The sequence below is a fragment of the Urocitellus parryii genome, chromosome 2, assembly GCF_045843805.1.
Source record: "Urocitellus parryii isolate mUroPar1 chromosome 2, mUroPar1.hap1, whole genome shotgun sequence".
NCBI lineage: Eukaryota > Metazoa > Chordata > Mammalia > Rodentia > Sciuridae > Urocitellus > Urocitellus parryii.
In genome coordinates, this window is record NC_135532.1 from 112,846,133 (window position 1) to 112,858,571 (window position 12,439).

Sequence of the window (12,439 nt, forward strand, 5' to 3'; positions counted from 1 at the left end):
GAAGGGGGAGCCATGGATGCAGCCCCAGCCAGAGGCTGAAGGCTTAGGAGCCACTGGAGAGTCATTGGTGAGAGGCTGTGTCCCAGACGGAAGAACCTGGAGTGGATGTCCATGGGCGATGGTAGCAGCAAACACCTATTCCTTCAAAGAGAATCTGACATGTGCGTGTGTGAGCATCCCCTCCTTTGCTCTTTGTTCTAACTGAGCCCCCAGCCCTTAGATGGTGCCACTCACATTCATGGTGGGCCTTTCCAACTCTGTTTGCTGATCCACATGCCAGTCATGTCTAGAAAGACCCACAGAGACATACCCAGGGATGTACTGCTCAATATAGTTAACAACTAAGATCAACCACCAGTTATTAATCTCTTACTGTGCCTAATTTATAAATTAAAGTTTCACAGATAGGCAATATTTACTTGTCTATTTATTCATTTATTTTTATGGTGCTGAAGACTGAACCCAGGGCCTTGTGCATGTGAGGCAAGCACTCTACCAACTGAGCTTTATCCCCAGCCCGGCATTTATTAATAGGAGAAAATGTAGTAAATATAGGGTTTGTTATTCTTCACCATTTCAGGCATCTACTGGGGGTCTTGGAATGTGCCCTGAAGATAAAGAGGGCCGATGTGTAGCAAAGTACCCGTTTGTGCATCAAGAAGCAAGGAATAATGTTCTTTCAAAAATTATTTTAGCCCAGACTGCTTTCTTCAAAAGTTTCTTCTCAAAAAAGCCCAGGTGCCAAGTGGCCAGGGCCCATCAGCAGTGCTGCTGAAGCCGAGGGCAGACCTACCTGCTGCCCTTCTGAGGGCTGTACCTGACTGAAGCTCCAGGCGCCTGTGTCAACCAACTTTGGGCTGCTTTTCCTTTCACAGGGTGCCGATGGCAACTCAGCCTTTGGAGAGGACTGACCCTCTTGTTCTCAGTTTCCCACTTAGTGGCTCAGCTGTGTTCTAGTGATGTTCTGGGAGCTGTTCCACTTCCCGCTGTCCCCAGGATGTCAGGCTCCACTCAGCAGCTAGAGAGATGTTCTCATGCCATCCCTGGGGCCGCAGCCTCCCCTGGAGCTTAATGAAATGGAGGCTGTGCACCCGACCCCAGACCCCCGAATCGGCACTCTGGGGGAGGGCCTGCGCTGCTTTAGCAAGCCCTCTAGCACATTCTGCTGCACACCCTAGTTTGAGACCCTCTGGTCCCCACCCCCACTGTCATCTCAACCCAGGTTTGCCTGCACTCACCTGCTGATGTCCCCAAGCTGGGCTGTCACCCCTATTCGTCACGCATGCTCTGCTTCTCCTGGCTTGTCTCATCCTGGTCCTTTCTGGAGACTCCCCACAGCACAGGGTCTTCTTCCATTTATAACCTGTCTGAAAGGGTCTGCACCCAGGGGCTCCTTCTCTAGCCTCAGGGCATCTTACTTCCATCTCTAATGGATTGTGTCTTCCAAAAAGAAACTTAAAGTGGCAACCTCAGTGCTTGTGGGCATAAAGAGAGTCTCTGCAATGAAATCAAGTTACATGAGGTCACTGCATTAGCGTGGGCTCTAAATCCAATGACTGGTGTACTTATGAAAAGGCCACGTGAAGATACAGACACAGGGAAGAACAACACTTACAGGCTGACACAGAGATCAGAGAGATGCAGCTGCAGCCCAAAGAACACCAGGATTAGGAGCCACTGTCCGAAACCAGAAGAGGCAGGAGTCCAGTGGGAGTCTCAGAGGGAGCCAGGCCCCGTGACCCTGAATACTGGAAGCCTGGCCTCCAGAACTCGGAGAACATGTGTGTTGTTTTAAGCCATCTGTTTATGGTACTTTGTTATGACAGCCCTAGTAAACGGATACACAGCCCTTCCTGACTGTGGTGTTCCCAGAAGGCGGTGGGGGTCTTGTCCAAGGAGCCTGGTTCTAAGCACAGCCCCAACCCACGGGGGCAAGCAGCAGCTTTCTTTCTGCCTTTCCTTAGGCCGGGATTGCTGGGCCATATGCACAGTCTCTGCTGTAGGCAGGAAGGGCTGCCGCTCTGAAGACAGTCTTGGCTATGGACTAGCTCTGGGCCTTTGGGCAGTTCTGTATTTTGGGGCAAGAATCTCATTTTCTTCACCCTTAAAAGGGGGTTAACAGTAATACCTACCTCAAAGGGCTTTATAGGAACGAATACATGGGCACCACACCATGTCAGGTGAGGCATGGGACAGCAGAACACGTCCATGTAGCCACAGATCCCTCTACACGTAGAGCCATGCATGGAGAGGTTCTCAGGATGGTCGTTCATGATGACTCTGCAGTGGCTGGTGGGGTGCTTGCTACTGACTTGATAAGGACATGAGGAGCATTTCTCTTTTACCAAGAAATAGCACCAACCCTGAGTGATGAACCCAGTCCTTAGAGGCCAAGTTCCATAGACACTTTCTCAAACAGGGCTTTGAAAGGGGCCTGGCTCCTCCCAGCCTACCTGATGGCAGGTCCAGCCAAACCTGGCCTACAGCACCTGTGTGGGGGAGGGGTGTGGAAGGACTGCCAGGGGGTTGAGGGTGCTCGCCCTGGGGGTGTGCTGTGGAGCACTCCTCTGGTTGGCCAATGGGACCCCAAATTGAGAAATCTAAAGTAAACAAAACACAACCTGGGTTAGAATCGTGAACCTTGTCAGTGTGGTCCCTGACTGAGGGCACTTAGCACTGAGCTACCGCACACAACCCTTTGCACACAATGACAAGCCTGTTAATGATCTCCTCCAGGTCATGCCGTCACATGGCCACTTGCTTTGTGTTTGGACTTTTTCTCAAGTGGAGGATCATTCTGGAAAAGACTAGGATAGTGTGCCTGGCCTCTGGCTTGCTCACCTGTGTGCAGGTGGACCTACTGGGTGGTGTAGGTGCCAGGCATCACAGTTGTGTTTCCCACCATAGCCATTCCCTGCCTCAAGAATTTGGGGGCTGGTTTCTCCACTGCCCTGTGGGGATCCAGCTCCTCAAAAATGCTTCTTCTAAAAGATGGCCTTGAACATAATAGGCTCACTTTGTACCTTGCGACTGTTGCAAACTGATTCAGGTCACAGTGGATGGCCACCAGGTGAGGCGAAGGTCAGCTGGCTCCACCTGGGAGCCCACTTCCAGGTTCAAAACCCCCACATGGCAAGGAGATTACCATGACCTCAAAACTAGTCACAATTAAGAGGGAAAACAGAGGAGAAGGCTTGGAAGCTCTGGTGGGTCAGCCACGCCAAGTTCCTCTGGACTGGATTCATGGTTCTCAAGTGACTTTGCAGCTTTCTAAAGGTCTGGTTCTGAGCTTGCTGGTGCCAGAAGCTAAATTCTGGGTTCAGGGCCCATCACCGTTTTTGGCCCATGGAGGCTCCTCTCTCGAGTGGGAGTTTGCTCCCTTGCACGTGGGTCCCCTGCCCCCAGCTGGCAGTGCGGCCTCCTGCCATGTTGCCGGGTACCATGCTCCGGGTGCGCTTTGCTTAGTAGTATTGGTTCCGTGACATGTGCACAAACTTTGCTGTTTTCAGGACTGACTTGAGTCGCTGTGCACATGCTGGTTTGTTGCCTCAGCTGCTCAGCTCTCCATTTTAGCGGCCCAGGCCCCAGGGTGGATGCAGGCGGGCCCTGCTGCCAGCAGAACACCTCATGGGAGGCAGGCCCTGTTTTTAGTCAGCTTTTCTGCTGCTGTGACTAAAAGACCAGACCAGAACAACTATAAAGGAAGAAAGGTTTATTTAGGGGCTCACGGTTTCAGAGGTCTCAGTCTATAGAAGGCCAGCTCCATTCCTTGGGGCTTGAGGTGAAGTAGATCATGGCAGAAGAATGTGGCAGAGGGAAGCAGCTCACACGATGATCAGGAAGCAGAGAGAGACTCCAGTCTCTAGAAACAAAATGTATACTTTACATCATCTCACACATGAGCTTTTGGGGGATACCTCACATCCAAACCATACACCCTGGCACGCTGGCATCCTAATTCTCTGGATGTGGCCTAGAGTGGGAGTTCTGCATTGCAGGTGTGCCCACGTAGGCTCTACCTGGCCAGGTGTGCAGACAGCCCCAGCAGCGGGTGAGGGCAGGGAGCCCTGAGGCCCGGCCTCTCTGCCAGTCCAGTAGTTGCACAGTGACACTACACTGCTGCTCTGTTCTGTGTCCCTATGATCTCTGTTTCAGCAGCATTTCTGAGCATTGAAGGCAAGCACCCCTCATGTGGAGTTTGGGACAGGCCTTGGCATTGGCCCAGGAGGGTGCTTGCTGTTGCTCTGTCCCTGATATTAATGACATCTTAATCATTGACACATAGCACTTTGTTATTTCTGATCTTGATTTACAGTCATGTCACTTGACACTGGGGATATGTTCTGAGCACTGGGCCACTTTGTCACTGTGTGAACATCACAGTATCCTGGCGCAGACTTAGATGGTGTAAGGTGATGGCTCCGTGTGTCTTCTTGATGTGATCGAGAGATGCATAAGCAGGAGTCGTGGAGGCTGTGGCCATGACATGGCCGACTTTCATGAGTGGGAGCAGCACATTCAGAGATGATGATGAAGCACAGCAGGCACTAAACCAGCAGGTTGGGCATCCCCACCACGCCCTGCCATGGAGCGGGTCTGTCACACCACCTCACCACAAACACCTGGGTACCATGTCCCAGTTGGAGGGATTTTTCAGCTCCACGATCACTCTGCAGCACTATCCCAGCATGTGTGATACTCGCTGGCCAGAACGTTGTTACACGGTGCACAATTGCACATAACTTCACTTTTGACCTCCTCCTTTTGTATGTGCGTGCAAGGTGCTGGGAATGGGGCTCAGGGCCCTGCATGTGCTAGGAAAGTGCTCCACCACCAAGCCACACCCCAGCCCTCACTATTTACCTGCTAATGGGTCCCATCTGTCTGCCACGCACTCTGTCCATTTCTACTGTCCCACCTTGGCTCACGGTCCTGCCCCTCACCTGCCCCCCCCCCACCTAGCTTTCTACTCTATCCACACCCCCTCTGGACACCTCTTCACTCCAGCATCACTCCTCCATGCTCCAGCAAGAGGATCTATTCAAAGTCCTTCTTTCTAGGCCACAGCCTTCCTTTTCCTTCAGGACACAGTCCCTCCCACCTGGTCAGCCTCTCCCCACCTGCCAGCTCCAGACCTTCTGGCTACTGGCCCCACTGCGGCTCCTCGGGGACATCAGCCCTGTTCCTTCAGTGTGGAATGGTTTAGCAGCTGCCCCAGCCCCAAAATCAACTCCTTAGAGTTCAACTACATTGGCACCTCCCTGGTCCCTGCCCTAATCAATCCTCTGGTTTGCCGGGTTTGTGTTCTCGAGACTAAAAGGCTCAGGGGTCACTCTAGTTAAACTGGGCTAACTGGGCTGCACTAAATAACCACACAAGAGACACAAATACCTTTTTCTTTGGGGTTGCTATGACGGCTCCTCTGACCTTAAGGGTCCGCAGAAAGAGAGAGAGAGCAAGAGCACATGCTGACCCCTTTTATTGAGGAGAAGCTATTCAAATGAGGCAAGGGGTCAGGTTTCAGGGGGCTGAGTCTATCTTCATGATGTCCACTGTCAGCAGGTTGACTGACACCTGGGTAGGCCACACCCAAGGGTACAGTAAGAGAAGGGGACACACACTGCCGATGTCTGGGCTTGGCACTGAAATCACGAGCCACCACACACCTTGTAGATTCAAACAGCAATTCTTTATTCCCGAACTCACAGCGGCCTCCACACAGGTTCAGGGGAAATCTCCATCTGCCCGCACAATTCATCTACTCCACGAGGCTTTTTCCCAAATCCCATTTTGATCTCAGGAGAACTACGAGAACTCAACGGGAACAAATAGCAGGAACACCCTAATCCCAGCAGCAATAATCTTCAACCTCCAACTTCCCTAAAACCCCTATTGTCTTAAACTGGGAACGCCCTAAACCCAAGGACCGGGATACTTCCTCAAACCTGCAGAATACTTCCTCAAACCTGGATCCACCCTCGATCACCTTGAGCAGGGTCATCTTTCTCAAACACACATGCAAGGTCACAGCAAATTTCCAAGGCAAGTCCATTTAATATGGGGTACGCTGGCAAGGAAATATCGATGCGTCATACCTACTTGGCAATGGCCCTCAGCAACACACAAGGCACTTCCATGGAAGATTCTATCCTAAACAGGGCAAAGGGGTTATATTACAAAGGAACAGGTGAGCATAGCTTCACCCATGGGGCTGTAGCAAGACACACCCATTTCTGTGACTGAGCACCTGAGCACCCAGCTGGGGAGTGTAACTCAGTCACCCGTAAGGTTGGCCTCCCACACTGGTTATCCCTTCATGGCCCATGGCCAGCCACAGTCAGCTCTGCAGTGGCCACTCTGGCCTTCCCTAGATCGAAGGGCAGGTGGTACTGCTCTGCCCATGGTACTTCCTGCACCTGGCACAGTGCTTGGAGTAGGGGGCACAGTGCTTGGAGTAAGGTGTACACTGGTAAACCCTGGGGTGCATGGAGTATTTTGAATAAGAGCAAAGAGACGCCCAGTCCTAAAGCCAAGGAGCCTGAGACACCATGTGCAGACATAGGTGGCCCTGCCTGGTACCAAGTCCTTGCAGGCCCCAGGAACTTGTAACTCTGAGGAAGGGAGGGGAGGCCTTTGGGGGAGATAAAAGGACTGCATCTGGATAAAGTAGAGCCAAAAAATACAAAAATCCTATTTTGGATGAAATGTGGAGACTTGTTGTGGAGTGTTGAACTAAAACAAGGAAATCAAATCAGCCAAGAAAATAGCATTTCAAAAGGACATAGTTAGATCCTCAGCACCACATTAAAAAAATAACAAAAGGTATTGTGTCCATCTACAATTTAAAAAAGACAGACTCCATACTGCCTTGGCCCAGGTTAACCCAGTTGCTTCTTTCCCTACAAAGAATAGTCCCAGAGACTCCACTTTGCCTCCATGGGTTTCAAAAGAACTGCCAAGCTACATGACATCTTCAGTTCTCTTTCCAATATGAACAACTATCTTGAGAATGAGAGACACTGGTGAGCAGCCTTGTGTGCAGTAAGTGTGGGCTGACTCCTCCCATCCCATGCACCTTCCCTGGGGAACTGCGTGCCATCCCAGTCCCGTGCCGCCTTCACAGTTCTGCCTGCTTTTACATACACTGCATCCTCCCGCACATTCTCATGCATAAGCGACCCCACACCAGAGAGAAACTGTCCAACGTCTCCATCAGCATGGTCTCACTCCCAGCTGGAACAGGAAGGTAGCACCCCTCCCGTGCAGGGACAAGGCAGGGCTGGGAAAGCTTGGGTGTGCAGCAAGCCTCTGAGGCCCAGGAGCTGAGGACGAGCCTGAGAACTGCCAGCTGTGAGCATCGGTGCGTGTGGGACCAGTGTGGCTGGGTGTCAGGCTCAAACCCACTGTTCTGGGTTCTTCCCCTTTGGTGGGTGTTGAGGCATCTTCCCTGAAGAGGCCCTGCCCCTGCAGCTTGGTCCAGCACCTGTTCATGGGGTGTTGCAGGGGCAGGCAAAGTAAAGCAACCCAAGGGGAGTCTCTCACTGCTCCTCTTATCCCCAAGCTTGGACCACTCAGGTGTCCAGCACGGTTCTCCTAGTGTCTTCGGGACCACAGATTTTAATAAAAATAGAGACCACACATTGACCTACCTTGGCTGACATTTATGCCTCATCCCACTGGTCACAATACCCTGTGTACTGTGGCTATTCAATGCAGCTCCCATGGGCTTGGGACCCAGTTCCAAGTCCTCATTAAAAAGTGAGGCTCCAGGTGCTGGGGTTGTGGCCCAGAGGTAAAGCGCTCGCCTTGCATGCATGAGGCGCTGGCTTCGATCCTCAGCTACCACATATAAATATATTGTGTCCACCTATAACTAAAAAATAAATTAAAAAAAAGCCTCAAAGGCCCTTTCCAGCCTCACCATCTCAAGTGCCACCTTGCCCTCCGTACCCATGCCTGGCATTCTCCAGCCTCCTTGTCCAGGTGCCAGCCCAGTCCTCGCTCCCTCCCCTGCTTGGCTATGGCCAGCCAAACGCTTCCTGAGCACACCCACTGCACCAGGCAGGGCCTTGCCCTGCTCATCAGTCACACCGCCAGCCTGGCCTGCTGCTGTCCACCTGTCTGTGTCCACTCTAGCTGCAGGCCTACTAGGGAAGGCTGACAGGAGGCTTGGTTTCTCTGCATCTCCTCAGTGCCTGGCACAGCAGGGGGATTGGAGCGAGTGAAGAGACTAGAACATGTGTTTTATGAACCAAGGTCGGTGCTTCACCTCATACCAAGAGTGAAGATGGGAATGAGCCCAGGCACCCTGTTCTAGTGCCCAGCTCTTGGGTCCTGTCCTCCCTCCCAGCAACTGCAGTGATATACATACACGTCTGAATATTTTCTATGTGAATAGCTGCCACTGAACCTTATCCCTCCCTTCTCTGCCGTTTCCCAGTGTTTTAAAACAATCTTTAGGTGGAAGTCATGATACCTGTTCTATTTATAAGACAGCCCTGTTTGGTTATTGTATTCCTGGGTCAGATTAAAAAAAATGATGTTTTACAGAGTCTAATTTAATCAAGACTGTATGAAATAACTGCAGCTCCATGGAGCAGAGAGTTCCCTTCTATAGAAAAAGAACACTTAGCTGAATGACCACTTTGCTGTCTTAAATAAAAAATAATGGCAGACAATATAGTTTTTAAGTAGCTGAAACTGCCCCAACAATATGGGGATGGATACTACCAAAAAGTTGGCATTGGACTCAATACTCAGAAGTTTAAAAAGGCTAAAGATGCATTTCAAAAGCCCAGACACTTACCTGCCTGTAAGAACAGTGCCTAGCAGCTTTCTGTGGCTATGAAAAATGCCCGAGATGATCACCTTATGGAGAAGGAAGGTTTATTTGGGCTCATGGTTTGGAAGATTCTAGTCTACAATCTGCTGGCCCTGTTGCTTTATAGCCTGTGCTGGGGCAGCACATCATAGTAGGAATGAGAATGGCCAGGGAGCAGAGAGGAAGAGAGCCCCCCATAACCAGAAGACCTCCCACTAGGCCCTAATCTCCCAAGGGCACCTCTCTGGGGACCAACCCTTCAATATATGGATCTTTGGGAGACATGCGAGATCCAAACTACAGCAGAGTCATAGTCACATGTGGCCATTCCCAGTGTTGTCCAGGCCATCTCACCCCCAGCCATGGACCTTCCTTGCCCACAGGTGTCCTTGCCTTCCTTTAGGAGGTGCTTGAAGGCATCTCCTAAGTGGCTCCTAGACTACCCATCTCTTCACCTGTCACCTCCTGAAAACATGTCCTTACACGTTTACTGTGTCCATGTGACTGAGATTGGCACGAGGGAGAGTCCTAGTCTTTCTGAGGCCCCAGCAGCCCAGGCAGGGAGCTCTGACTATCGGTGGGTGGAGGAATTCAGCACAGCTCCCTGTACCCGTCCAGTGCCTGTCTAGCTGCTCTTACAAAGTCAGCTTCCAGATGAACATACTGTGTCCCTTTTCTGCCTCTCACTGTGTGAGTGTCAAACTAGCAAACTGGGTAGCAAAAACAGTTTGTAAAAAAATTCAGCAATAAAAATGTTTTCTTCAGGTATAACTGTCACCATCTGCACGCCATGCCACCCTGAGAGTGCAGTTCTTGGTCATGAGGCTCAGCGGAGCCCCCACAATGCTAAGATGATTTCTGTATTTCAGGTGGATCCACGGAGGGGCTATCACATCAACCTGGTGTTTAGCACAGAGTCCTACCACCTGCAGGTAAGCGGCCAGATCAGTGAAGGGCCCTGCTGGCGACTTCTGTGAACAGCCTGGGAGCTCTGTGCCAGAGCTTTCCTCCTGCCTTATTATAAAGACGACAAATGATGAAGAACAGGGCCAAGCAGGAGGGAAAGATCCAACTACTTCAACTTCATGGCCCTATACACGCACATCAGATCACACCACTCACTCCCCCTTCCCTGGGACCCCCTCCCACACCTCAGAGCCCTGGGGATGACTCACTCTAAACATCATCTTGTCCTTTTTCGTAGTGTCTGCTGGTGACATTTCTGGTTGCCAGGCCAGCACAGCCTGAGGCCGATTCCAGGATTTACGCAGAGGCATCCTATGAAACACGGTGGTCCCTGTGTGCGACAGGCACTAGCCTGCTGCAGTTTCCACCAAGCAGCTAACATTTGCCAAGTTTCCTCTGCCCTGTTTTCAGGAAGAGAGTAAACAGAAAATTTAAGTGGAGATTAGAGCCAGATGAACTTCATGTGCTGGGAAGGCTGGGAGGCAGCAAGGGACATGGGGGAGACCAGCCCTGACTTCTCCAGTGGTGCTCTGAGCCAGGCAGCCTGGGAAGGACAGGCAGTGCCTGGCATCAAAGTATCACAGGGAGGCAGAGCTTCAGAGTGAAGGCATGATTCTGTACTCCAGGCTTCTGGATGAAGGCTCACCAGAATCAAGTATGCCCTGACTTTATTGACCGCAGGACTCAAACTGTACAAGGATTAGGAGGAAGCATGTGAGCTCTCTATTGCAAACTGGTTAAAGCTGAAGGGAAACCAGTTACTAGATTACAAGGAGCAATAGCATGCCACCACTGCACCCTGTGGGTGCACCAAGGGGAGAGGTCTTCCATCTTCACCAGGTGCTTTGTTCCCTGAAGGTTTGTGTGTGGGGGAGGGGGGGTGAACAAAGCAAAGGAGGAAAAGCAATGCCTATTCTTTTTCTACTTCCTGAAAGGACAACAGAGGAGCCTCAGAGAGCCCTGTGGCACCTATCACACCCTCCTCCTGAAAGCCCTGCACTATCTTCTCTGTCTGCACCTGTAATTAGCATCTTAATGCACCCAAGATGCTCTCTCAAAGCTGGTACTCACAGGGGAAAGCAGCCCACTGGAAAGCCCACCATGATGTTTTGAGTTGGTTCTGGAAATAGGCTTTCTTAGCAGATCCACCTCTGATCTTCCTGTGGGCTTTGTTTTGGTGGTGGTTTTAACTGGGATTCCTCCCTGTTTAAACTGTAGAATTGAAGAAGTCATTGCATCCACTTTTTAAGGAGAGATTCTGACTAGGGGCCCATGGCTGGTATGAGGCCCACAGACTGCCTCAAACTCTAGGCCTGGTGCTGACGGTATGATCAAGTGCATTTTCTGGGAACAGCGTCCCTGGCTTTAATTATCAGGTTAAGGAATCTGTGACCTGAAAGGGGTGAAGAATGACTGAATGCCCTAGAAATGAATCATACGTAATGTTTAACTGAAACTGTGATGTCTCTGAGCTGGATAATTGAGAGTGCTCCCAGGACACCCAGTAATCTCCACTTACCCATGAATGTGGATCAGCGCAGTCCAGGCAATTGGTCAGCCCAGGCAGAGGACCTGTGCCTCCACCTCTGGACTAGATCTAGAGCAGCACAGAGGGGTTAGTTCGACCTCAGTAAGTTGAGCTCAGATAGGAGTGTGCTCAAATCCTGGCTTACCACTTAACTAGCTGGGAGACACAGAAGACTTCTCTTTAAACTTTAGCATCTTAGTCTTTAAAACTAGAATGAAAGGAGCTAATTCATAAGACAGCATGATGTTTTTGTTCAGAGGAACAGTCTCAACATCCAGCTAAGCATTACGTTGGTCCACAGAAGAGGGCAAGGTATTTGCTACTCTACAGCTGGGCCAAGCAGCGCTCCACAGACAGCACTAGGCCAAAATTATTATAAAGACGTCAAGTTTAGATGACTGCAAAGTGTGAAAGTTCACTTTCTGCAAAGCCAGGGCACTCCTGGTGTCACGAGGAGTTGTCAGTCTTGTGAGGGTGGGGCGGTAAGTGACCATCCTGCTTAATGCCACCATCTCTACTTCAGGACGGTAAGCCACGCTTGGGGAAATGTTTTGCTCGAGTGTTTTTCCAGAATCAGAAACCCAGGCCAGCCATCACCATGACCTGCACAGGGCTCAGTGAGAAAAACAGAACACTACAAGAGGATCACCTGCTGTACGAGCAGCTGAAGCAAATGAAGGATGCCTTGACCGTGGGCGGCATACCTGGTACGAACCAGCCTCTGCTGTCCAGTGTTCCTGACTGTGTAGTCACTGAATCTTAGAGAGCGCTCATTTAAATGTATCCCTAAAGTGACTCTTCAACTGAGCTCCAGATCATGACACGCCTCCTCAATTAGAATTCCGAGGTATCTTTTTCTGTTCTTCATCTCAGTACAACAGAGTAACTACTCCAGAAGCTGGGAGGCCTCCGCCTACCAGCTCCTGTGAAGCAGGGCCCAGGAAGAGCTGAGCCCCAGGTAGGGGGTAAAGGAATCTTTTCCACAGAATGTGACCTGGGGTGGTTTTCAGGGTGCAGTTCAGAACTTGAGGGGCCCTTCCAGAGATCTTTGGTGGCAGCCTTGGAAACTAGGTGAGAAGCCACCCTCCTGTCTCCTCTCTGCCCTGTGCAGCAGGCAGGCGAGT

The 12,439-nt window shown here is 51.0% G+C and overlaps 1 protein-coding gene across 1 annotated transcript in view; it reads left to right on the plus strand.

Annotated features, from left to right (window-relative positions):
- The window catches only part of Rarres1 (retinoic acid receptor responder 1), a 40,635-nt gene that overhangs the window by 18,419 nt on the left and 9,777 nt on the right, over window positions 1-12,439 (plus strand). The window contains exons 2-3 of the mRNA XM_026392925.2: window positions 9,691-9,753; window positions 11,839-12,022. Of these exons, the coding sequence (XP_026248710.1) occupies window positions 9,691-9,753; window positions 11,839-12,022 (247 nt within the window). The remainder of the gene's footprint in view (window positions 1-9,690; window positions 9,754-11,838; window positions 12,023-12,439) is intronic.